At 41.6% G+C, this 27,601-nt stretch overlaps 3 protein-coding genes across 6 annotated transcripts in view; all 3 read left to right on the top strand.

The window, feature by feature from the left end:
• Nucleotides 1-8,012, top strand: part of ppp1r21 (protein phosphatase 1, regulatory subunit 21) — a 29,973-nt gene extending 21,961 nt beyond the window's left edge. For both annotated transcript variants that reach the window (XM_080782752.1, XM_080782751.1), the window contains exons 18-22: nucleotides 1,001-1,036; nucleotides 1,720-1,836; nucleotides 3,664-3,762; nucleotides 4,088-4,216; nucleotides 6,486-8,012. In XM_080782752.1, coding sequence (XP_080638878.1) covers nucleotides 1,001-1,036; nucleotides 1,720-1,836; nucleotides 3,664-3,762; nucleotides 4,088-4,216; nucleotides 6,486-6,515 — 411 coding nt within the window. In that variant the 3' untranslated portion in view covers nucleotides 6,516-8,012. The remainder of the gene's footprint in view (nucleotides 1-1,000; nucleotides 1,037-1,719; nucleotides 1,837-3,663; nucleotides 3,763-4,087; nucleotides 4,217-6,485) is intronic.
• A 1,994-nt stretch (nucleotides 8,013-10,006) lies between these two features.
• On the top strand, nucleotides 10,007-16,711 carry ston1 (stonin 1). 3 transcript variants are annotated; one of them, XM_080781405.1, is made up of 4 exons: nucleotides 10,007-10,128; nucleotides 12,529-14,474; nucleotides 14,605-14,807; nucleotides 15,051-16,711. In XM_080781405.1, the coding sequence occupies exons 2-4, from the start codon at nucleotides 12,614-12,616 to the stop codon at nucleotides 15,114-15,116; spliced, it is 2,130 nt and encodes a 709-aa protein (XP_080637531.1). In that variant the 5' UTR covers nucleotides 10,007-10,128; nucleotides 12,529-12,613; the 3' UTR covers nucleotides 15,117-16,711. The 3 variants fall into 3 exon arrangements, with proteins under 3 accessions (XP_080637531.1, XP_080637532.1, XP_080637530.1); XM_080781406.1 differs by having other exon boundaries at nucleotides 10,009-10,172; nucleotides 14,608-14,807; XM_080781404.1 differs by having other exon boundaries at nucleotides 10,009-10,172.
• A 437-nt stretch (nucleotides 16,712-17,148) lies between these two features.
• Nucleotides 17,149-23,625, top strand: gtf2a1l (general transcription factor IIA, 1-like; the record flags this gene model as incomplete). The annotated part of the gene is made up of 9 exons (XM_080782893.1): nucleotides 17,149-17,169; nucleotides 17,356-17,457; nucleotides 18,050-18,239; nucleotides 19,128-19,183; nucleotides 20,524-20,617; nucleotides 20,723-21,231; nucleotides 22,830-23,051; nucleotides 23,337-23,426; nucleotides 23,518-23,625. The coding sequence occupies 9 exons, from the start codon at nucleotides 17,149-17,151 to the stop codon at nucleotides 23,623-23,625; spliced, it is 1,392 nt and encodes a 463-aa protein (XP_080639019.1).
• Nucleotides 23,626-27,601: the final 3,976 nt, after the last annotated feature.

The raw sequence follows: 27,601 nt of genomic DNA, 5'->3' as shown, positions 1-27,601 counted from the left end.
TAGTTTTTGTTGTTTTTATTGCCAGTCGGGGTGCACGATTATGCAATTATGACTGATATCCGATCTCCGATTATTTGCAGGGCATATCTGCCGATACCGATTCGGAATGATTCCGATATTATATAGAGGACCACAATGGAAACAAGCCTGAGCCCTAGGGCTTGGCCCAAAGCCTGTTAAAGTATTCAATCAATCAATCAATAAATAGCCTATACTCTTTTCCAAGTGTCTGTTTTCACAACTGAATGACTACTGAATAAGATGGGTACACAAATCACAACATAGCCAACGCAAAATGTATGCTTATCAACAACACGTAAATATCGGCTGCTGCCATCGGTTAATGTCAGTTTCATTTGCCGATATTGACCGATAACGGCAAATATATCGGCCGATAGCGATATGTGGGCTGATACATCGATGCATCCCTAATTCTAATTAAAAAAAGGATTTACAGCTGTCCTTCATATTGGGAAGGTGATATGTGAGATTTGTTTTCAAAGTGCAGTACAAGGTTTGTCTGCGGCTGTTTTTCTCTGCCGTTTCACATTGAAGATGTATCGGTATGCGGAAATCTCTGATTGTTTTGGCTACACGAGACAAGCTGAAGGATTTCAATGGCCATTGCATGGGCGTCTGTTGTTGGCTTCAACAAAAGGAGCATTATCAGCCTCTTTTTTAGCTCCCACACTAGGCCAAATTTTTCCCTTAATAAAACCCACACTTCCAGTGTGCTGATGTGGCAGGATGGCAGAACTCTGTTGTCGTGGTGTGACCCAGTTTTATCACACGGATGCATGCTCACTCTCTGCATCTGGTTGTCTAATACATAGTCACCACCTATCTATTTTAGATTTGTATTGTTGTAGTGGCTTCCATGAATGTAAGAATCCTGCTGGGGCTTCATGGGGAAACTTGCCAAGATGTTGAATTTTACAATACTTGATCCGTGACGTCAGTCCCCAATGTGTTTATCTGCCTTGTGTGTTGTCGTCACCAGGTCGGCATGCTGTCAACAACGCCTACTATTGAACATGTAAGTTCTACAGAATGTCAGATCTAAAGTGGTCTTTTTGACGGCAATTGTTTATTTAGTTTTAGTCATAGTCTTTTGAATAATTTTGATTTTGTTTTAGTCACATTTTAGTCACCTGGAATGTTTTAGTGTTAGTCTAGTTTTAGTTGATTAAATATCATAAGATTTTAAGTCGAGTAAATCTACAGTTGATTTTGTCGACTAAAATGTATTTTGGCGGTTGTAATGGCTGATTTTACACTTGCTGTATAGGCGTTGTGAGCTTGTAGATCTGCTACTTTCAGCATGCAACCAAGCATAAAATGTTTTTTAGTTATACACTTCTCCAGTTAGGGAGGGACTAATCCTCCCTAACATTTTAGTCTAGTTTGTATTTGTTGACGAAATTGGCAATATTTTTAGACATAGTTTTAGTCATCATGGCTTAGTTTTTATTCAGTTTTCCTCAGTGTAAAACGGTGGTCGACGAGCATTTTTCGTCATAGTTTTAGTCGACACAATCAACACTAATTACACAATACGATCCTCAGTGTTTAATTTATCCATCTGCAACTCTGAGAATGTACAAGTCTAACCAAATGGACTCTGGCATTTGGTTACATTTGTGCTCTCTCGCAGAGAGCGTACACTCCCGAGTCTCTTGAGTTCAATGAACAAGGGAGTATGTTGTGTCTTGTGTGCAGGTGGGAGATGAAGAGTCCCGGGAACAGCTGATAAAGACTCACTACATGGCCAGAGTGGGAGAGCTCACCACCCAGCTGCAGATATCTGACAGCAAGGCCGTGCACTTCCATTCCGAGGTGAGACAGCCTGTCTGCTTTACTGTCTCATTGCACAAGACCCGTGTCTTTCACAGCACTGATGTGCAGCCTAACCCTTTTATTCATCTGGCAGTGTGCAAGGAAAGCGCACGCACGCAGGCGCACACACACACACACACACACACACACACACACACACACACACACACACACACACACACACACACACACACAATCTCAATTATTTTTTGTTTCTTCAGCATTGGGCATTGAAGTAAGAAAGGTGTTTAGGGACTTTTGAGTGTATTAATATATGCAAATGAAAAGCGAAATATACCCACTAGCTCAGCTAAAAAAATTAAAAGGAAACACCGGGCAACCATTTTTGTTTTCCTGATGCCTCTTCCTCCTTTGCTTCTCACAGCTGCACGTACATTATAAGGTTATTAAGGGAAACATTACAGCATTTAGTTTCATGCAATACGGAGGAGGCTGCTTCTTAAGATCCAGCGAGATCCTGCTGAACTGTGACTGCTTGACACGTGTTGGTCATGTGTGTGTTTCTAGAATAGCAATAGGAATACACCTGACTGTGACTCAGTTTCGCCCTAAGCACTTCCTCAAGATATGAACAATAGACACTAACGGCCTGTTGCCTGCTCTGTGCCCCACACACGCACTCACTCAGAGGAACGTACACGATCACACAAATGGGCAAAAATAATAGCTATTAAGGCTGAACCTGCTACACACATACAGTACTTACACACAACCACACATTTATGTTATTTCAACAATTTACAATTTAGGCATTTAGCAGACGCTCTTAATCCAGAGCGACTTACATTAAGCAAGAACAAAAAGCATGGGAATACATCACATAAAGACATTTATCATGAAACATGCGTAGCTAAGAAAGTAACAGTGGAATATCTATAATGAAACTATACATATAAGCTATACATCTATACTACTATGCTACACATATGTACTATGACGTGCTATGACTACATACAATGCACTTATGCTGTCTACATAACATGCTATAAGTCTGTATCAAATGCTATCTAAGTCTACAGAATTGCTATCTAAGGGGGTGGGGTAAGTGCTATGGGCCATGATGGAGTCTGAAAAGGTGGGTTTTCAGACTACGGCGGAAGATTGGGAGTGATGCTGCAGTTCTGACTGCAATGGGAAGTGCATTCCACAGTTTTGGAGCCAGAAGGGAGAAGAGTTTGGGACGTGTGGAGCGTTGTCCCGGCGTTTTTAGTGAGGGTACTTCCAGCTTCCCTGCGTTGGCTGATCTGAGTGAGCGGGAGGGTTTGTAGGGTTCGATCATACTTGCAACACATCCAACACACAGTTACAATACATAATTGTACACCTAAACACTCACACGATAAAACAATATTAGGCTCTAATAAAGCCACAAATAATAACGACACCTCACAGTGTGATATTTTTTTGCATTTTATTTTAGTAGCATTTTTATTTACTATTATGGCTATTGTTATTTTATTGCATTATTCTGCTGTTTGGTCTTGTTGCTGCGATGTTGAAGAGCCAAACCCCAAGACCTGTAATATTGTATTCTTTTTGATAGGATATTTTTGGGGCCTTTTTGCCTTTATTGATAGATTAACAGTAGTTTGACAGGAAAGGGGAGAGAGATTGGGGGGGGGGGGGGGGGAGACGCGCAGCAAAGGTCGTTGAGCTCTGGACTCGAACCCGTGACACACTGTCAGGCTTACCAGGATTACCAGCCTAGGTGCCTGGACCGCTTGGCCGGCCCAGGTCAAGAAATTTAATCTTGACACTGCTGTTTGTGCATCCATCTTTTAATTTAATTTTGCTTTGGTTTTACAGTGCCGAGCCTTGGCCAAGCGTTTAGCCATCGCCGAAAAGTCACGAGAGACTCTGACCGAGGAGGTCAAATTGGCGACTCAGAACATCACACGCTTGCAGGTACATTGTCACAAACTGAAAAGAAACGATTCTGTAATAAATGCAAGCAACCACCAGTTCTCAGTTACATCTTCAAATTCTCATTCACAAAACAGGCAAATGGACTCTCATAGCCCAACATTTTCATGTCATGGCCTCCCAAATTGATGAGGGTCCTTGCATGTGTTGTGAGCTTGTAGATTGGCTTTTTTTCCCTTTTTTTTATCCGACAAATAAAAGGGGGCTTACGTGTTTAAACCGTTCCTTATTTAGTTTGGCACCCCCTGGAACCCCTTCCAGAACCCAACTTTGAAAACTAGTGTCATAACAAGTGTCTGCTTTACAGGACGAGTTGACCACAACAAAGAGAAGCTATGAGGATCAGCTGAGCATGATGAGTGACCACCTGTGTATTATGAATGAGACGCTGAGCAAGCAGAGAGAAGAAATTGACACGCTTAAACTGGGCAGCAAGGTACGGCTGTGAGACAACTTGTGTGCTAGTGTGCAACATGTATTCAGACCTGAGGACCAGATTCTACAAATGTCTTCTAAATCATGTTTCTATATCAGTGGTTCTCAAACTTTTTCATGTCAAGGACCACCAGAATGATATGTATTGGTCGCAGACTCCCATCTCAAAATATGTTGTTCCAGGGACCCCCCCGGAAGCAAATATTTGAGTTAAAAACTTTGCTGTGAACACAATTTTTTTGTTTAAAATAATGGTTAAAAATAAAGTTTAAAATAACCACTTCAGGTTAAAAGCTATATGGTCCTCAGGTCTAAATGGGCTAAACAAGCTTCTGGATTATTCGATTTATCAAATGTATCGATATAATAATGCCTACGAAAATAATCAATAGTTGCATGCTAGTGTGCTCCTTGTGTGCTCCTTTGCATGTAAAGCTTCAATATATGGTGCATTTATATAGCGCCTTTATCCAAGGCGCTTTTCCAGAGATTGTGCATTACATTCACCCATTCATACACTGATGGCAGCAGAAACCATGCAAGTCACCAACCAGCACATCAGGAGCAATTAGGGGTTCAGTGTCTTGCTCAAGGACACTTCGACACTAACTCTGGGGGAGCCCGGGTTCGAACTGGGAACCTTGCGGTTCCCGTCCAGTCACTCTACCCCTGAGCCACCCTATACTGAATGTTTCCTTTTTTAAAACAGCTCTATATTCACATAAATAAACCACACGCTTCTGGCAGCTATCAGAACCTGAAATACAGCCCCTATTCTAATTTCAGTTTTACAAACTTATAAAAGTACCTTAATAGTAGTTTTTAACGAAAACTGGAGACTGGAGAACAAAAGCAAGCACAGCGACCTCTCAGAGCATAGTTAGTTAGGTAGAATATGGCCCCTAAACTCAAAACCAAAACAGCACAGCCAGCTGTGCAGTGATGCAATGGAAATAAGTGCTCAACCTTTATTGTGTTTTATCCTTTTGACAGATATGTATGTACTGTATATGTTTATATGATTTCTTTTGTCAAAGATATCTCTGTCTTATATATCTTATCTATATCTATAAACAATAAAAACACGGCGACTGTCTGTGTCCCTCCAGATAATCTGGAAAATCATACATCACTTTTAGCCAAATTCCATTTCAAGAGGAGCTTTCATATTTGGTCCTCAAAATGCACATATTTATCAAAAATGATCTATGGTTCCCCCTGGACTCAATCTCTATTACTACAAGTTGCTGCTGGAAAACAGTACACAGCTGAGAAACACTGAGGGGAGATTTACGTCTGTCACTTATTTATGGAGTGATACGTCTTGAATCTAAAGGAAGATGCATCAACATGCAGTCAGTAGCTTGTGGGATTTATCATGTAACGTGTGACATTCTAACGTTTCGGGCAGTTGGCAGCTGCCTGGCCTGATGGGAAAAGCACCTGTCAGCACCATCTGAAAAAGTCATTAAGTAAAGGTTGGTGAAGTGGAGAAGTCTGTTAAAGTATGTGCGTTGGACAGTTACAAGACAAGACAAGGTGTGGGGATATTGATTTTTTCTTTTCTTCTGCTAGCCAAGAACCAACTAAACCTCCCAACCCCTTTCAATATTTTGAAGTCCAACGTAGAGAAACAAAGGGGAAAAATAGAGGAATTCTTGCCCTTTATTGCGACCACAGGTCGCATTTACTATGAAAACGTGCATTTCCCGTCAGTCCGTCCGTCCGTTAGTCAACCCACGCTTATGGTCACGGATCGTGACATTACCACTAGTCACCCACGCCTCCATATATGATCATGCCTCGTGACATCATCAGGGATCTCCCCATATACGGGCATATTTGTAGTCGCTACATGGACGACATCCCCAGGGGCCGTTGCCCATGGGAATGTCAATATCATTTCCTGTTGGTTCGTTCACCTAGATCTGCATATATTGAGCTGGCCAGCAACTCTACATCTGACTTCAAACCTCAAACCCTTAGATCTCTATATATGGAGCTGACCTGTTCTGACATGCCATATGTTGATTGGCCTCATCAAACCCTGTACACTCAAGACTCAATATATGGCCAGTACAGAATTCATTCCATATTATGTTGATCTGACCCCCCCCCCTCGCCCAGCAGTCTTACCGTCACCCAGGTGGATGCGGACCTCATCCTTTAGGGTGAGGTCGCTTCTCGCCCTCAGGGCGTCTTACTGGTTATTTGTTTTACGGTTTTAAATGCTATCATTTATATGTACTCTGTTGTTGTTCTTCCTTTAGGGAAATGCCAAAAAGAACAAAGGGCGCTAGGGCTGTACGGGAGCTGGCTCTGTTTGGCGTCACACGGGCACCCTGAGAGAAGATCTGGATGGTGGGGCCCCCCAGTAGAGACTTGTTACTACTACCATCACCAAAACCACAGGGAGGAGGAGCTACCTGACCCTCAGCTCTCTCCACTGTCACACAGTGGCCACAGGTTGAAAATGCCTGACTGAGGAAGAGAAATGTTTTTTCTTTCCCATTTTTACAGCGCTAACTATGACATGACATAATTTGTAAAATGCTTCCTGAAACTTCAGGGAAGCAGCTGCTTGACCTTGTGGCCACACGGCAGGGTGGCGGGAACACAAAGCTCTTCCCCCGAGGGGGATGGACAATTTAAGCCTTGCTAATGCTTACTGAAGTGAAGACTTGAAGACCAAACCCTGTTTGTGTGTGTGTGTGTGTGTGTGTGTGTGTGTGTGTGTGTGTGTGTGTGTGTCCGTTTAATGTGCGTGTGGGACTGACAGAAAACACTGAACAGGATTGTGTCGCTATTGCTAATCTATGGACAAACATGATTTGAGAAAAAGTGGTGTGGACCAAGCCCCCGGGGATAGGAGGCTCTCCAGCGTTGAAGCACTCGGCCCTACTGGTCCGAGTTGAGAATGCAGGCGGGCCCCTGCATTTTGCCTGAGGAAACCCTGTGCAGCTCGGGTTTAACATTGAGTGCTCGGCTGCACTTCCGCATTTGGACACCAACTGTTAGTGTCCAAATGTGGAAGTAGACGGTTCTTCCGGGTGCTTCAAAACGCCACTGAGCAACTTCCACTGAAATAATAGCGGGCGTGGCTGTCGCTCCGGTTCAGTCTCTATCCTTTTATTACTGTGTGTATGTGGTTTTTCATTCTTTCAGACAAAAGTGTGTTGGTCTAATCGTGTGTCTGTCGCACCAGGCTTGCAAACAAACTAAGATGACTATTGTTGAGCTTTGTACTAAGCTTTAAACTGAACTGGATAATATTTTGGCAAGTGCTCAATTAGGGCCTATATAGTGACATATAATCGTCATTTTTATTAATTTATATTCCATCGTACGACGGTGTCACTTAATAATTCACACAAGCTGACAACACGCTGCATCGCGAGCTTTGGGCATGCCCGTTAAGACCCGCCACCAACAATACTCCGTATGCCACCAAGAGGATCATAGGGTGTCGCTTTGATGACCCAGAAGTCCAGAAAGAACCTATTTTTGGCAGCTGTCACCGTTGTACGACAAAGTATAAATCAGTCACACCACAAACTTATGTATTTTTTTTCTCCTCCCCAACAGAAAAACATTTACACAGACACTTGAATTCATTCCTCATTTTGGTGTCCTACCTGCTCTCTGGATGCTAAGGAAAAGTGTCTGCAGTCTAGCAGCATTTCACTGTTTACCTAGAGCAGGGGTTCTCAACGTTTTTGGCTGGGGACCCTCGGAAATGCTTTGGCCATGTCTCGCGACCCCCGGGGTGGGGGTCACGAGACCCCAGCCCCTCCCCACCCCCCAAATACAAACTGACTGCAAAAATAACCTTAATAGAGATCATAAATGAATACTGAAACCAGATAAGATCATGAAGGAAAGTTTATGCATGTACTATGTAAACTCTTCATTTCCATTTTCCAGCCATTCAGTTGATTAAAATATTGTGGCGACCCCCCGAGGGGTCACGACCCACGGGTTGAGAACCCCTGACCTAGAGTACAGTACAGGACAGACAAACTAGAGTTCATGAACTGGCGTCTGATTGTCTTTGTGAACTTGCTCTGTAACAATGGTAGTTTTATCACCAAAGTACATGGATGTGCACTTAGAACATTTGTGTAGCACAATAGTCAATTAATGTTCTATCATATATGGATAAAAAGGGTTAATGTGAATATACGCTCTTTTCAATGAACACTATTGTATTGTAATTGTATACATTTTTTAAAGGAATATACAACAAAGGCATTTATTCAGAAGTTAAAAATGTCTATTTTCCACATTTTTTGGGGCTTTTACGGTGATTTGTTTTATTGTCATTTTGTATGCTGTTGTGCCCTGCACAACCTAAGCCTGGGTTGTGCACCAAAAATAACAGATCTACAAGCTCACAACACCATGCTGCAATGCATTTTAAGCTTGCAAATGGGCTATTTTCAGTGCACAACACTGGCACGCAACTAATTATAAATCACCCTCTAGTCTATTCTGTACTGTGTGCAGAGTACAGTTACCAGAACATACAGTAAGGACCTCTGGGTTGTTTTGGTACATGGATTAGATCTGTGGTTCTCTCACACACACACACACACACACACACACACACACACACACACACACACACATAGTTACAGTCCTTGGCTTAAAAAGGTCCACTTCTGACCCCTCAAGGAACCCTGATGGTCCCTGGTCCCCACTTTAAGAACCACTGCATTAGAGACAAGAATTGATGACATCAATTAATTACCCGCAGCTGCCTTAAATCCCATGGCTGAGAGGTCGGCTAGAGGCGTGTGTGGTTGCATAGAGACGAGGCAGCCAATCAGGACGATATGTATAGTATACAGCCAATGAGAAACATAGGTCTCAACTACAGCAAGTGGGCGTGAAATAAAGCAGCTGGTAAAATAAATCACACCATAATGTGAAGTGAGCGGTTCCTGTGTGTGTTGCAGACAGTGGTCAATGGGTCTGTGTGTGTGTGTGTTGCAGTGGTCGATGGGTCTGTGTGTGTTAGGCTGCGCAATAGTGACATACTTTAGGTCACCCACCTCGCCTCCCAAACCTAAAACATGAAAAGTTATACTCATATTATTATACAGTACACCCAATAGCAATAACCATATACCGGTATGTGGAAACATATAAAGTTTGATTTGAAAATTGAATGATTGTATTCATAGGTTCTTGAATATAATAATAATAATTCATGGGTTAGTAACGTTAGTTACTTTAACCAGTCAAGGTTTAATTGGTCCTTCTGCTCAGAAGAGGATAATGCCACACATAAATGTTCACAAAGATCTTAGTGTGAAAACTGAAGAATATAGAAATAAACATTGCAATCCGCTCCAAAGCTTATTTTAATGAATACAATTTTACTTTACAGAGGGGTTGGAGACATATTGCTGGGGGGAGGAAAGATGGCATTTTCGAAATTACCTTTAAAAAGCACAATCATTTTTATAGGCTAGTTAATACTTTTGTACTTTACTCATGTTTCATTCTTCTCAAGTACATTTTGAATTCTGGACTTTACTTGTAACAGATTGGGCTATTTTTATCTTGTGGTATTCATTTTTTATTTCCTTTTGTAAAAAAAAATGGAGTAGCCTAGTAGTAGCCACTTCTTCCGACACAGAAGAAAACATTAGTGGCCCTTTAACCAACCGGCCACACGCTAATGAAGTGAGGGAGGGAGGGAGGGAGGGAAGAGTAGAGTTCATCATCCTCCTCCTACAGGCCGTTCGGTAACAGTTTATTCCTCCTTGACAGGGCTGTCCTGTCCCGCTCTAGTACGGACCACAACTCTGCACAGCTATTATAACAACTCCCCAGCTTTTCCGCTGCTCTGCCATTTTGAGGAAAATCGTCCGACATCAGAAATCAAGATGTGCTCTCTAAACCGAGGTAGTCATGAGCTGATATCATAGCCTACAGTCGTGTATATATCTGTGAGTATTGTTTCGTTTTTTTGTCCCGTCTTCTATCTTTTTTTTTTAAGACAACTGCAACACTTACAACAAACTTAAAAAAAAAGAAGTATTTTGGGTCCGCACTGTAGCCTATTGCAGAAGTTAGGTAAAACATGTCAGTCCTGTTGTTGCTTTAAATGAATGGATACATTGTCAGATTTGAAACATCTACAATGTAACTGCGGTCAAACCAGAGTTTACACAAAGATTTAACATCAAAACAACGGCGATTTCTGTGCCAGAGTGGTGAGATATACGACAGGCCTTGACTGTTGTGTTGTGTCTCTAACAAATGATCTGTAGCCTACATTGTGCCACCATCTGGGTGTTTTTAGTTACAATGTTTTGGTAAAATGATTTAGTTATTTAGATTATTACTATTAGTTAAGTTATTGGCTTACACAACTTCTTTACAGATGTCGCTCCTAGGCTACTTTCACACCATGGATTTCTCTTCACGCGTGAATCGAGTTTTCCTCTTTTGAAAACAAGCTGTGAAGTTATTGAGTGAGCGAGTGCCACGCAACAGCTGACACAATTATGCCACACATCCATTACCATTCGATTTCTCCAGTCATTGCATCAATGCATCTCTAGGGCTAAATATGAGGTTTGTAGCAGCTGCGCACAACTAACATGCAAGCTGTTATGTTTTTGGATTGCTTTATTGGTTGTTGTTGTATGTTCAAATTGACAATATTGACAAGTGAACATACTGTTAATTAGACATACATTCATAATAATCACTGCTGTTGAGGTTCATAACTTCCGTCTTCAAATGTCACATTTGGTTAGTTAGGCAGTGATGATATACGGTAAGAAAGACCACATTTGTTTCTTGAAATGTTATAAAAAAAAAAGTAATTAAGATAATACTTGTGAGGAATAGAGTAGGCTGGTATTTCCTGTGTGAAAGCTCCTCGTCCCCAAGGAATGTGTGGAATGTCTCATTTGTCCTCTAGATGCAGCAACCTCTTATTTCGCTGCTTCCTCCACTTGAGTCGACTCACTGCACTGGAAGTGGGGTATAGTGGGCCTCCTCTGTACAATAAGACTGGGTGACCTCACCTTTCTTCTTGGCCTCTCAGAACCAGTCAAGTGACTATAATAAGATGGGGAGAGGAGTGGCAGTATTTGTCTGCCATTGACCACTGGAAATAACTGATTTTGAATTGAAAAAAATGAAAGAAAAAAATGAACATGACTCATTGTGTCACGTTGTTCAGCTGAAAATCAGTTATTTTCGGTGAGCGACAGACATGCTCCTCCAGGCTTTGTATGATGCATTTCCAGCACATGACCCAGAATCTGAGCTCTTGGTTTCCTGTTTATCCGTAGCTATAGGGGGATGACTGGTTGTCTTCATCCAAGGCTGTGATGAAAATCATGAAAGGAGTGAAGAGGCTGTAATTGTGGCTTTACACATTCAACTAATTTCTCATATAGCCTATCTCTGAGATGTGGTTTTAGTAATCACGCTTTTTTTAAGTGCCTGCCTCTGTGGCCCAAGAGCTGGTGGTGCTTGCCATGTTGCCAACACATCAAAGGCTGACAGTTGTTTTAACTATGCGGTGAATGATTAGCAAGATAATTAATAGCAAGATAGCATTTCAATGTTTACTCTCTGCCTCTTGTGGTAGCCTACCGGTAATAGTACCTGAGGTATTTCTCATTTCAGCATAAGACAGAAGTTTTAGAGGTAGTATGTATTGCACAAAGCTTTCTACAACAAATAATTGTCTCTGGTATTACAGTGCACAGTAGCGTGTCCCATATTCAGCCAGCTGTGGTCCCCTCCAAAGCCTCATGCAGCACCAGCTGTTCTGCCCTGTAGCCTAGTTCTCACAGTTCACTGCATACTGGTTAATTGTATGCAGCGGTTTTCCCCACAGAAGTACTTTTTTAGAGTAGGTTTACCAAGTAATAAAGGCTCTACATTTCAAAGCATGGCATTTTCAGAAGCATCTTGACTCTTAAATTCACTTTGAAGAGTCTTTGAACATTAACTATAGCAATTTAACTTGTCAAATGTCAATTGATTAAATATCAGCTTGTTAAAGCTTTTACATCTTGACCTCAGTTGTGTTGCTAACAACAAGAAATTAACCATAAATATACATAAATAAAAAGTTGATTTGTGAGCATGGATAACTCAAATAAACTTTGATCTATCCCAGATTACCTAGGAATTGCATAGCCTTTTTTTAATCATCTGCAAATTGGATTATCTCCATAATAGCCTATGTATTACAATGTGAAAAGTATCACAGGAAAATTACAGATGTGTACTTGCATATTACATGGTACTAAATTATGCCAATTTGTTCTCTTACAGACACGTGGGCCTCTGATGAGCGTGAGGATTAAGCCAGCAAAGGCAGAACTGTTGTTTTGAACCTGGTCTCCAGACAATCTCCGCAATGAACAACTCAAACTGGGTGACATTTGATGATGAGAGCACACCTTTGTCCTCCCCTCAAAAACCCCCGTCTTCATCAGGGTCAAACAAAGGATCAATACCCCGTCCTAATGGTCTGAAGCTGGTTCTCCCTCCCATTAGAGAGCCGTCCTGGAGCTTCAACAGTTCCCTGGAATCCCCTCAAATACATTCAGGTCTTAATGGAAGTTCTTGTGTGCCATGCAACACTCCCTTCTGCACTCCAGTGAGTGCGAATCCCAGCACTGCCTCCCCATTTCACTATGGTTCATGGGAAACGAACAATGTGTTCCACAGTTTTTCCAGCACATCTGCCATATCCATGTCCTCTCCAGGCCCAGAGGACAGTCCACAGGTCCTGAACAAACCGTCAGATGGACCAAACCCTTTCCCTTCTTTCCAGGGAGACTCGGGACACTTCAACCCCTTCTGGGAGGGGGCTGGCCATGGAGTTGATGTGGGGAGCTCCTCTTCAGATTCAGAATGTGAGACCAGCCTGCCACGTTTCTTTATTCGGACTAAAGATGGTGCTGAGCCACCGCGTGACCAAATCCAGAGCTCCTACTCTTACATTTGCCACAAGCTGGAGGGGCTTCGAGCAGAGAAGGATGATGAAGCAGAGACAGTAAGAGATGGTGAGAGAAAGCTAAATTGCAAAACAGATCCAACGAGCAAGGAGGTGAGGCAGGGTCCATTGCGGTTTGTTCCCCAAGGTCTGTTCCGTAGCCAGAAGAGAGACGGCTGGTCTTTGATGCTCAGGATCCCAGAAAAAAAGAACCGTATGTCCTCTCGACAGTGGGGCCCAATCTTCCTGCGCCTTCTCCCGGGCGGCGTGCTGCAGATGTACTACGAGCGAGGGCTGGAGAAGCCATTCAAGGAGTTCCAGCTCCTTCCGCAATGCAGGCTTTCCGAGCTTAAGCTGGAGAGTTATGGCGAGTCCCGCAAGATCCTCTCTGTAAAGGTGGAACATTTCTCGTACGTAGAGAAGAAACGGTACCATCCCAAGTTGGAGGTGACGCACGAGGCCGAGATCGAGCAGCTGCTCAAGTTTGGTACTACCGAGCATGGCGATATGGAGGACCTGCTGGTCACCATGGAAGAGGAGATCTTTAAGTTGTCTACACCTCACCCACAAAGACGCCATTACGAGGAACAGGAACTGTCGCTGCAGATCACTGATCACATGTGGGTACAGCTGGATAAAGCTGGTGGAGTCATGGAACGAGTGGCCTTCACACAGATTCATTGCCTAGCTTTTCTAAGTGAGGACGCTGATTGTTTCCTGGCACTTAATGACCTGGGGCTACTCCGGTTTGACTCCAGTTATGGATCTGAGGAGGATAACGAGATCTGGATGGAGATCGCAGACTGCCACTTTCACAAATGCATCAATGAGGTGGAATTTCAGAGGTCCCGTCTCGTTAAATTCTCCCCTCCTGATGCTTGTAGGGTGGAACTGATGCGATACAAAACCGTAGCGTTAGGATGCACAGAGCTGCCTTTCTCCGTCAAGGCTGTGGTCACTGTACAAGGTGCCTATGTGGAGCTCCAGGCTTTCCTGAACATGTCGGCATCCTTTGCAGGAACCTCTGACATGCAGCCACTCTGCGAGAATGCAGTGATCCGTGTACCAGTGCCAGGTGACTGGATCAAAGTGTCACGAACAGTGGCCTTACTGCGACAGAGGTCACTAAAAGCTCGTATGAACAGAAACGCTTGCTTGGGCTCAGTCAGTGCTGCGGAGTCTCAGCCTGTCATGCAGGTGTCGATTGGCACAGTCAAGTACGAGAATGCATATTCAGCTATCGTCTGGAGTATTGACAGACTGCCTGCGAAGAATACAGGTAAGACATCAATTTCCGCAAGGTCTTAATGTTAAACATCATCACAAGTCACTTGGAACATGCCTTCTCATAGCTTCCTGAGATAATACGATACGATAACTGCACGCGTTTTCTTTGTTCTCATGGGCAGCAGTGGATCATCCCCATTCATTCTCCTGCAAGCTGGAGCTGGGGTCAGATCAGGAAATCCCAAGTGATTGGTACCCTTTTGTCACCATGGAATGTGAAATTATGGGAGCAGTTGTGTCACAGACAAGGATCAAGTCGCTGGGCACGGTAAATGACATCCAGCCTCAAAAGAATGTGACCAGCTGGACACGGTATCACTGTCAGGTAAGATGTCTGATATACATACGTCAACAGAGTTGAGTTTTTTTTCCAAAACGAAACTTACTTTTCAATATAGTTATTATTGAATCACAAGCTTGTTAATATTTTCCATTGCTAAAATATTTATAAAAGCCACAGACAGACACACAAATCCTTGTGAGCTTGTAGACGGAGATACAACATTCCTGCATGACAAGATTTGTGATATTAACCTACACAATTTGTGATATTCATCTGTCCCATTAGGTGGAGATAGAGAAGAAGTGGATTGAAACAGAAACACAGAGGCAGTCTGGCTGTATGACCCAGTGATTTCTTCAGCAGTTGCTCCTCTGGGCCAAGACATTTGCCAAGACGTTATCATGCAGAAAAGGGATCGGGAACAATACGATAAAAGACTATATTGGATTGTCAAATACATGGAATCACATCAGGGTTTCTCCTGTCATTTCTTAACCACTTTCAACCTAGCATATCTTTGATGAACAGAAATTTAAAATTTTACAAAAATACCCCTGTTTCAAAACATTGATGGCTATCGACACATATACTTAAAGAGATTAAGGCTATGTTCAGACTGGTGGCACAAATCAGTTTTTTTACCTATTCAGATTGGTTTGATCAAGTCTGAACAGAAGAAGAAAACAAAAAAGATCAAAGCTATTATTTTCGACAAATCCAATCTGATGAATTGCAATTAATAGTGTGGACAGTCAGCCTCCTTTAGATTTGAGAAACAAATCAGATGTGCTTGCAGTCTGAACAAAGCCTAAGAGTTTACCGTCCTGACAGAACAAGCCTCTGGAGACGAGAACCATTAGACACCCAGTTGCCCACACAGTGAGTGCAAACACATGCACCATTCTTTTACAGTATGGCCGCAGTACTCCTGCTGTTAATACTACATCTTTGTGTTGAGGCCTATTCATATTCCAGTTTTAGGTGATAAGGTGACCACCGGAAACGACAACATGACGTCACGCTGTGGTGATAAGAGACTCACCCATGTTTGGTGGTCACCTTATCACCGAAAACTGGCTTATGAAGAGGCCTTTACTGTCTTACTGAGCATATTGACGTTTGGATATCACGAAGGCCAATTTCTATGACGATTATTTGACACCAGATGAGTTGTCTGTGATTTTCTAGTTCATGAATTAACAAACAATTTCACTCCTAAACACAATGAAATGATCAGAGATGTAAATGGAGAAATTGAGCATAAAGAAAGTTGCTGCTGCAGAAGAGAATAATTAAATGAAAAGATTTGCTCTGGCAACTAAGTGGCAGGGGAAACCTTGAATCACACAGCCTTGGTGAAATGTCTTACGGACATGAACAGATACTTATACTAAGCTTGAATTATTCTAGACTGGTTGAGCAAGTAACCTTTGCCTAGCACTTTACATTTAACTAATTACTTTATTAATTGTAAAATTAACAGTTTATATAGAATGTAAGCTTGTATTTGGATCATATGCACTCCTCCAGAATGATTGGCAACCTTCATAAAAGAGCTAAAAGTTAATTCATAAAAATGAGCATCACAAGATAAACATAATTTATGTTCAGAAAAAACATTAAACATTTTATTTTTTACTTAAAATTGCTTTTGTAAAAGAAGATAATTTACAACAAGTTTGTTGTTTATCTTTCATTAAACTTTTGGACTCATTTTGTGAAGGTTGGTGGAGGACTACTACTTATTTAAATAAAAAAAAGCATATGACCCATTGCCTCTAATCTGATTGGAATTGTCTGACTTGTTTAAACAAGAAAGAAAGCTCTCATCAGTCTGCAACAGTGATTTGATTTGTATGAGGTGACTTGACAAGTAGCAACAGGTATATTTATGTCAAAAGTGAAACAATTTGTATGCCTTCTGTTACTCTTCATATAAATGATCGTGTGGAGTTAAAATAATGCTGTCTGCGCACACACGCCATTGTTTTGAATATAATATTTAGAAAGGCTATTCGAATGATAGACCCATTGAGCAGTGTGGTTAGCCTACGTTTGTTTTTGTTTAGTAGCCTACTAGCCAACAACCCATGTTTCCTTGATAATAAATATATTAGACAATTCAGTTATAAAATATAGCACATAAACAGGACAAATAAACAAACACAAATACAATAACATACAATAATAATAATAATAACCATAGAACTCTATGCAACAAACTTCTGACGTCATCTCTGGGCACCCGCTGTGTGTGTCATCCGGGTAATTGCGAACACCTGTGTCACAAAAGTGTTGCACAAACGAAAAGTCAGTGTGTTTGTTTTACACTTGATATTGCAGTCCAGTCACATTTCCCTTTCTTCTCTTAATACTCTGAGTGATGTTGACAAATACAACAGTGGTAAGCAGAGCTTATGTTTATAGCTATAGCCTATAGTCGAACAATTTATCTATATTTGAGTCGTTTTAGTAGAGTTCCATATGTCCAACCTATCGATGGTTGTTTGCTCATTTGTTTTTCCATGTTGATGTCTGTCTCCGTTATCAGTTAATAATTCTTAATCTTTGTGAACTGCAATTGTCTCAGTCCAAACTGTACCTGTCCATCATTGATGATGTGATTGAGAGTATGAGGGAACTGTACTCGGAAGAAGAACTGGAGTGCCGTATCCTGGACAATTTGAGACATGTGAGTTTGCACAACGTTTCGTTTGTTATTAACATAACATGTCTGGTCAAATAGTTGCCAACAGGTCAGGAATTACAATAATGTGCACCCAAGTGACCCAACGTGAACTGACATAGCATACAAATGGATCATTGTTGTTTTAAAGGTGATGAATGTGAAATGAATTGATGGAAACAAAAAGAGCAGACAACATTGGAACTATTTTGAACTGAACACTACCAACATTGATGCTGATTGGATTAAATTGGATACCCTCCTCCTAAAAAATGTACATGTTTGATCTGGGGAGACTGCTACAAACAATATAGCCTACTAATCACCTTTTATTGTTTTGGTTTTAACCAAAACGATAGCACTTAAAGCTATATTCTTTACTTTGAAGGACTTTTTACTCTGCAATTTGTACACTATAAGGTTCATGCCTTTACTGTTATGGCAGGTCGATGCTAGCCTCCCACTGCACCAGCAGCACTGAACCGCAGGCTCAGCTGGCGAACCTAGGCCAGCATTGTTCATTCAATTTACTGTGGTCTTGCGCTTAAAATACTCTGGATAAGACTGTCTGCTAAATTCCTTAATTGTTTTCTTACAGCTTTGGGAGTCAAAGATGATGCAGTCGAAAGCAATGCATGACCCAAGGCAAGATATAAACCCCTCCAACTTTGTGCTGCAACTTCCATCCAGCTACAGTCAGACTGCTCCAAATAACACAGGTACAAACCCCTCCAACTTTGTGCTGCAACTTCCATCCAGCTACAGTCAGACTGCTCCAAATAACACAGGTACAACCATGATTCTCAATTTAAAACCAACTGAAAATATATATTTTTTAATCCTGAAAATGCGGCACAAATCTTTGAATATATTCTTTCAGAAGATTATTTTTTTCACGTCAGGCCTAAATGGAACACTGACCCCTCCCCCAGGGCTTTATACTAGGTATGCTCGTATATACCTCTACGCCAAATCTCTTTGCCAAAAATAGCCAATCAACAAGTTCACGACACAGAGCATTTGATTTTGAGCTTGCAGATCGGCTATTTATTTACCACAAACATTTGCACCCAGAATAGGGAGGGTTAAGGACAGGACAATTGACCTTGTTGCTCTTTTTGGCCCGCAGGTTTTTGTGACGTCATAAAATTGTCAGCATTGCAACCTTACTGAAGGTGTGTGATCAGCATGAGCAAGTGAAAAGGCCTGTATCAGTGTTCACTGCTGTTCAAAAACGTGTTTTCCAAATTCAGAGCCTGTGTGCGAAGGACGCAAACTGTCTAGCTTTCATAGGCTGCAGCCTTCAAAGGACACAGTAGGTGTTCAACAGTATTGCATGCAATTAAGGACGAGTGAGTGCGGATGGCTAAAATCGTCCAGAAAGGAGACTGGTGTTTATTTTATTTTCAACCTAATCTAGCCTCGGTACCCAGGCTTTTATTTTCGTTCGCATTCGGCTCAAATGAAAATCCTGGGGAAACCCATTGAAAAATTTAGCATAGGAAGCCCACTTCCTTGTATTTCGCTAAACGATAGTGCAGAGGGGGCGTTGCTCCAAATTTGGTGACGTCAGTGTTCTCCATCGTTTTCTACCGGGGAGGAGCAGAAATCATGGGCCATGGGCTAATCCTAATCTAACCAAAGTGTTAAATGCTGTCTTCAATCTGTATCCCCAGCTTCAGCACCAGTTGTGATCCCCCCTGGTCATCATATCCGCAGTTATTCTGTCAAGGCAAGTTGCAAAATCTTTTGATGTTGTTGGCACCTGATGCTTAAACCTCATCTAGCCTGCATGTTTTATTTTGTCGGGTAATAATGTCAGGTCAAGATGACAACAGAGACAACTTTGACCAACATGTAAGACAAGCTACTGGTGTTCCCAAAGGCCAATTTATGTCCATCCGCAAAAATCTATGTGCAGCTCACGGCCCTGAACAAAGAGAAAGAGGGTGTTGAGTGGCGGCTATATTCAGTGTGCAGCATCGTAACATTTTCCGCCCCCTTAATGAGGTTGTCTGCGTTTCACTGACTGAACGTGCGTGAGTATTTTGATCGTGCTACTTTAAATTGCTACCAGAAAAGTGAAGAGGTCTCGATATTCGTCTGGTAGTGAGAAAAGAGGAGGAAACCAAGAAAGGACAGTGGTAAGTGAAACGATGACTGACTGAATGAATAATTCAGTCATTACTGTAAGCTAATAAATTGGCAAATAAATTCATGTCTATTTTTTAGAAAATTCACAGAATCTAGGCTAAAAGTAAACAATTATTTTTTCACCTTAATGTATTCGCTGGATGCACAGTACTGATGATGCTTTAAACCTATACGCCTAACCTATACCTTTCATATCCTACCTGGGATTCAAACTGGGTCCCTGCACAAGTGCTCAAGTGTCTACCACTGAGCCTATAGAGTCTGCCTGATTGGGGATACATTTAATTTTGACCCCCACTTGTCAACCAGTGTCAAACCAGACCACAGAATACATAGAAGAGCAGACCAAATGCATACGTTCTATTGTATCACCATATACTCTGATACACGGATTGCACAAAACATTTTATTAACTAAAAATGTTACATAGTGTGTTAAAAACAAAGTTGATTCCACAACTTACGTTGGGTAACAGTGATCACATTGAGAAAATAGTTTTTGATTAAACACTTGTTAGTAGTAGTTCACAAAATAAATGACTTATTTCCTATCAATTATATAACCCTATGAAGCCTTGAATTCACAGATTCTTCAGGTTTTTTTGTCTCATAGAAAATAAGTCCTTTTTTGGGTGAACTAGTCCTACTATCAATGACCTTCACGTCAACACCCTTGACTATCAATGACCTTCTCCTCAGCCTTGAATCCTACCAAATCATCTGCTGAAACTACTGTTTGGCTGACATGGTGATCTCAATAGGAGAATATGTCTCTAGAGCTTGCCATGCACAACACACACACACACACACACACACACCGTGTAGATACATATATGTATATTTTCACTGTGTATAGCTAAATATATGCATGTATGTTTATGTGTATTCTTTTTAACGTACCGGTAATTTTAAACTGCAGAACAACTCTACCGCCCTTACTACTTTCTCTCTTCCTGCTGGCCTGAACTGTCCCGTGCAAATACCAGCCGGAGTCACTCTGCAAACAGCCTCTGGTAAGGCGAAGTGATGCTAAAAGGAAAAATATATAATACATTACCCCCCCCCCACATGTTTGTTGATAACGTGATGTCCTTTATATAACTCTTTGTTTCTCTAAGGTCAACTTTACAAGGTTAATGTTCCAGTGGTAGTTACCCAGGGCCCAGTAGGCCAGGCTGGTCAGCGAGCCCCAATTAAAGTGACTGAGTGGAAGGGCCCTCAGTCAGCCGCCAAAGGCCCACTTGTGGTTAACATGATGCTGTCTCAAGGAGGAGAGAAGACCTCTGTTCCAATTTCGTCTACACCTCAGTTGTCGGCGCAAACGACCACCTTTATACCTCAGCAGCCACAATGTGTAGTTGCTAGAGTCTCCCAGCCTGAAATGCCGCCGCCTGTGCAGGCAGCTGTCTCCTTGGAAGGCAACGAGCCGGGTCCACAGCCTCTGACCATGGGTATGGCCTCGTCCTCGGCCAACAACGTGGTTGATTTTGATGTCCAAACTGGAGAGGCTTTGGTGCCTGTATCGCAGTACATGGCCAGTGAGATTGAGATCCCACAAGAAGTGATAACAATTGGTGATGAAGATGAGGCTACAGCAGCAGGAAATGTCCCTCCAAAGCCCAATGAGGTAATTTAGACTAGGATTGTGTCTTTAAAAATAGGGATTTAACTCAACACTTTAAGCCTTTTTTTTGGCCAAATTAATCACATTGGGATTAAATGATACAAATCATCATACATGTTCAAGGCCAACAGCTCAACATACACCTAGTGGTCACTTTTATTGGGAAAGCCTGTCCAACAAAATACATGTTAACAATTTTTTTTAAATCAGCCAAGCCCAAATACATGGCAGTAACTCAATGCATCTACGCATGTAGAAATGGTCCAAACGATCAGAATGGGGGAAGATGGGTGATTTAAGTGACCTTAGTTTGAACGTGGCCTGAACCATTGATACAAGGCAGGATGGATTCATTCCTTCATGTTTTAGGCACTAAATTGTGATCCTACCAAACAAATGCCATAGCAGAAATGGAGACTCATCAGACCAGGCAAAGTTTTTCCAATCTTTTGCGCAAATGTGGTGATCCTTTTGTGAATTGGAGTTTCCTGTTCTTACCTGCCAGGGAGTGGCACCTGGTGTAATGTTCTGCTGCTGTAGCCTATCTGCCTCGAGGTTTGATGTGTGTGCTTTCAGCTATGCTCTTCTGTACACCTCAGTGGTAACGAGTGCTTATTTGAGTTACTGTTGCCTTTCTGTCAGCTCCATTCTCCTCTGGCATCAACAAGGCCTTTTAGCCCACTGAACTGTCTGCTATCCACTGGAATCTTTACGAACCATTCTCTGTTAACCCTAGTGATGGTTGTGCGTGGAAAGATTCTCGGACTAGCTTCTTCAAAGTCACTTAAATCACATTTCTTCTTTTTTTGGTACAGTTTAAATTGCAGTCTACCAGTATTGATTTTGTTGACTAAAACTATGACAAAATGTTCGACTACCTTTTTTTCACTGAAAAACTAAATGCAAATGAAATAAAAACTAAGCTATGATGACTAAGACTAAATACATTGACAATTTTGTCAACAAACTAAAAAGACAAAAATGTTATGGAGGGACTAGTGGACAAGAGATCTAAAAGGGAACTTTCTGTGTGGAGTTTGCATGTTCTCCCCGTGTCCCCTAGGGTAGGTACCCTCACAAAAACATGCAGTAATCCTGGTCTCTAAACTGCCTCCCCCTGGCCAGCCGGGGCGCCTGATGGAGGGGAAAGGAACTGGTTGGAATAACGTGTTCCTTTCACGCGCTACGTCCAACCAGGGAAACTCCCCCCTGTCGGGTGTAAAGGAGCAACTTGGACACTCAAGCATGAAGGAAGCATGAGTTAAGTCCGTTGCTCTCCCCAGGTTGGCAGAGGGTGTGTAGAGCCCAGGATCACAGTAGATGATTGACACAGGGGTGAAAAATGGGTTACAAAATCGTGGGATAAAAAAAAAAAAATCAACACTACAGTCTACACAGGTTAGGTTTAAATGGATTTGAGTTGCTGCCATGTCATTGACTAATTGCATTTGGACAGGCATACAGAAGTGGTTAAGTCAAGTGTACGTATGTATAAATTACTCAATGAGATACTTTAAAAGCGCGATAGGGGTGACTTGCACAAATTTGAGCTTCATTGCATCATAACAATTAACACGTGCATGTTTCTCTTGTTTCCAAAGCGAGCGATGGACTACATGCCTGACCTGTCAGACATTATTCAGCTGGATGGGCCAGCCGACGACTCTGACATTGAGGAAGAGGGAGCTCCTTTGGGAGAAAATGATTTTCTACGTATGATCAATGCAGAGGCAATCAATGTGGATGAAAGTGGTGACGGTAGCAGTCTCTCCTCCAGCAGTGATGATGGAGCTGATGAGCTTGATGATTTTAAGGAAGAAGAGGTATGGGATAAAGTCAAATTCTCACCATCTTGTCCCAAAGTAAACCATGTCCTTTTTTTATTGTGTTGAACGATCAGTAGATGGGGCTGTTGTACAGAATAACTCTTTACTCATGATGTTACCACTAAAATGTCCATGGAAGGAAATCCATCCATGGAGGAATACTAAATGTACAGAATTAGTGAATCATTTCTTGTTAATTGTTTCCTAAAATCCAGCATGACTTTGGCTGTGCGGTTTAGTAAACAGATTTTTATTCTACCCATGTTTTCTCTCCGGCAACAGGATCCTTTGAATTCGGGAGATGATGTAATTGAGCAAGACATTCCAGATCTCTTTGACACAGACAATGTGATTGTTTGCCAGTATGACAAAGTAAGAACACCTTGGTTTCCTGTAGGCTATAATGTTTCTTTACAAAGTGTATGTTATCTGTATTTATTAAAATATTCTTTTCAAATTACAGATTCACCGCAGTAAAAACCGCTGGAAGTTCCATTTTAAGGATGGCATAATGTCCTATGCAGGCAGGGACTATGTGTTTTCTAAAGCTGTTGGGGAGGCAGAGTGGTAATTACTTAATCATTCGTCTACTCAGATTATGTTGACAGGGAAAATACAAAAACATTAAGGCTGTTTGCTTTTTTTTCTTTTTCGTAAGAGAAACTTTTGGATTTACATTTGTAACTTCACTATAGTGAAGGTTCGAGTCATTTTAGCTTATGGCCAGTCAATTTTATTTTATGGACATGACTTTGTTACATAAGTAACAATGATTTTCCTGCTGATGCCGTTTAATTTATTTCACTGGGGCAAAACGCAGTCCGATCCAAAATCGTTTTTCCTGTCTCCTACAGTATGGTTGTCTTGCCTTGATGGTAAATAAAAATACTGTTTTGATATCCATTTCTCATGGTTTCTCATTATTCATACATAAATAAAATAATATTGAATCATTTAACAGTTGTCCTCTAGTGTGATTATGTGGCTCTGCATGGTCCCCTCATGGAGCCTTTACGGTGCTGTTTGTAGCACTTTTGGATGCATGCTGTCTGTTGAACCTGTGAATTTATGTTCATCAATCAGGAGCTTAATGAATAACATTATCAATTTGATCAATATGTAGTACTGTAGATTATGTTAATTCAATATGAATATCTGCATTGATTGTCGGTGGTCTCCCTTTCATTGAGACATGTATGGGAGATTTCAGCCTGCAGTGTCCATTCTAAGCATTCAACCACCTGTCAGGCTGCGCACCGGTGGTTTGTCCAGACGATTGGTTAGAGAATCATCCTTGCCGTCATTGCCTCAGTCACAGACTTCTCAATAACTACACACTTTTAAACTAACTTTTGTAAATGTGAAATGTATCAGTAATTTGTGACACATTTTCTAATGACATAGGTGCTGGGCATGTCTCAGCCAATCAGTGTGCAGATGAAGGTCTGGCTCCAGGGCCTAGAATATTTAAAGGTGGGTCATAGTAGTCGAAGCTTAGATTCTAGACATTGTGGATTACTATGACCCACCTTTAAAACAATCTTGTTTTAAAGGCGAATACATGTTTTATTGACATTCAATAGAACAGCACAGCCCTGTAGTGTCTAGTATAATGTATAACTTCATGTGGAAGAGATTGACAGGTGCTTGTCATTAGTTTAAATTGTTTAGCATTTGCCGATCACACTTTACTTTTTTGTTTGAAAATAACTTCAGATTGAATGGAACGCTACAATGCCAGGATAACAGAGTAATACATAATATAAATCATTTGTAACCATTTATTGAGGTAATCACTTTTATTTAACAGTTAATTTGAAAACTTAATTCATTTTAGCACAAATACACTGAAATGCCTCACTGTTTTTTTCACTGGATGTCTTAACTCCGCAAACAAGATAGGGGAAAATATGTACTGTAGTGTAAACATGTGAGTAGTCAGAAACCTTGATGTGTACTGTATGCCTTGAGATTGCAAATCAGCGACCTTGATGTCTGCAATAAATATTTATAGACCAAACTGCATTTTTCAGAGAACTCTTGTAGTTCAGAAGAGCCTAAGATAACCTTTCTACTGATACAGGCTGAATTTCCTGGTGATGAGCTTAGACTTTTTACTTGTTACAGGGTCCAGTTACAAATTGCAGCCACCTGTAAGTGCTCTTTAAGAGCAATTTTTGAAGGAGGTTAAGCAGCCACACTTTTTTTTATTATTACTGTTGGTAGGGAATTCCACATTCTGGTAGCATAGCAGTAGAATTAACTTGACTTTTGTGATGAAACTGGGTTCGGTGAGATCAGTGGGGCTCTTTCTGGTGTTGTGCCTTTGTATTTCTTTTAATATTCTGCTATTTAAGTAGTCTGGGACATGGGTATGGGTATCCCTGTTTTCTATTGAAGTAGTCTGGTACATGGGTATGGGTATCTTAAGACCAGGCCCATTGCAAGTTGCTTTACTCTGTCCTCTACCTGAGCCATCCTACAGTACCCCAGCAAAGGGTACTGTACAATGTGTTGGGTGAGTTCTGGGCGTCAGGCATAGTAGTAACCTGACCAGTTTGTTTTGAGAGGTCTGCACTTTTGTTTGTAAAGGGATAGTTCAATTTTTTTACTTGCCATTAATATAGTGGTTGCAACAACTGTATTAATTGATTGCCCAAGTCCCGTGGTATGGTTTTGGTGAAATATTAATTCCGGTCATATTGTGGGGGGCACAGGGGGCCACACATTTAAAAGTAAATTAATTCACAAAACTAGCGTCACTTATAGTATTTTTACCTCACGTTTTCTCAAGTTAAGATGCCAACAAATGTCAGTTGAAATAAATCAAGCGAATTGTGACTTGAATGAGTAGTTGTACAAGTAGTTGTACAGTATTTCAGGACCACTTACATTTCCACACTGTTGACTTGTTAAGGGAGCGCAAAGTGTGACTCTTTTATCGCAGCAATGCAGTGACTGGGAAATTTCACTGTGGTATGAAGATATAAATGATCTTCATTAATCAAGACGTTTTGTTTTGTTTGAGTACTACAACACCTAACTTTCTAGGAAGTTTGCTGGCAGCTCACAAGGGTGTGCCTGTGCAATATTTTCTAGTCCATTTTAATTTCTACACGTATGCAAAAACAGAAGGACGAGAAGCAGTGCCTGTTTTGGATTGTTTTCCTCCCCTCCTTTAATGGAGGTTTCACATTAAGGTGACTGATATTGGGATACCTTTCTGGTTAAGTGTTGCAATGTCCCTAACAACTGTTCATTCATTAGGGCACGCACGCACGCGCGCGCGCACACACACACACACACACACACACACACACACACACACACACACACACACACACACACACACACACACACACACACACACGACCATGTTTATGTAAACGTTTGGAAAACAGATTATGCATGGCTCTGGGCCAAAAAGGACAAGTATAGATATTTAAAACATGAAAACGGAGGACTCCCTGATATGTCCTTGGCTGCTGCCTTCACTGAATGGGTCATTGCTATCTTCTATGCTGCTAACCCAATACAAGCTTCTGTGCTCATTATAAATTCTAAATAATCTAAATTCTTGATTGGGCACGAACACATGACTGGCGCGCCTAGTAATACATTTTCAATGAGAGGCAAGTGTTCAAGTAGGAGGGGTTGTGGGCAGTCTGACAGGCGTGGGGACAAGCGGGCATGATCCTGTGAAACTGTATCCTTTATGCTCGTCTCAAGCACATGTCAGCCTGTGTCAAGAGCTGAATTATGTTGAGCATTTCTCTACATCACAATTAATATAACGCAGTGGTTCCCAAACTTTTTCATGTCAAGGACCCCCAAATTGACACTAATTGAGCGGACCTTCATTTGAAAACATATGCCAGGGACCCACATAAGATTTTTTATGGCTCTAGCAGACCCCCCAGTTTTACAGACATCTGTCTGTCTGTCTGTGTGTCTGTCCCGCTGTTACTGTATATGTGGACCTGGCCCCTTTTGTGCCCATATATGGAGCTGATGATGCAACACACTCCATATTTGGACGTATAGCGGGACAGACAGACAGACAGACAGACAGACACACACACACACACACACACACACACACACACACACACACACACACACACACACACACACACACACACACACACACACACAGACACAGACACAGACAGACAGACATGATCTGCTAGGTCTCATAGTAAGTGCTCACTGTTTCGCAATAACAACACTCTCCTCTGTTTATATAATATTTACAGAATCATACTTATGCAACTGCTAGGCTGGTTTAGATTGTCATCCACAAAAGGCTGTGCCATAATTCCCAGGGTGCATCATCAATTACAGGCCTTTAAAAAAAAAGATTCGTTTTAGGCTTTTCTGGCTTTATTAATAGTTACAAGTGAAGAATGACAGGAAAGAGGGAGGGAGAGAAGGGGAGAGACATGCAGCAAAGGTCGTCATGAAGCAAAGGTCGTCATGAACGGGACTCGCAACGTGTTGTCAGGACAAAGCCTACAGTATATGTGGCATGCGCCTGGACCATTTGG

The sequence above is a fragment of the Protomyctophum bolini genome, assembly GCF_963924005.1.
Source record: "Protomyctophum bolini genome assembly, chromosome: 14".
Taxonomy (NCBI): Eukaryota; Metazoa; Chordata; class Actinopteri; order Myctophiformes; family Myctophidae; genus Protomyctophum; species Protomyctophum bolini.
The sequence above is the reverse complement of the archived record's forward strand: the minus strand, read 5'-3'. Positions and strand labels throughout refer to the sequence as shown.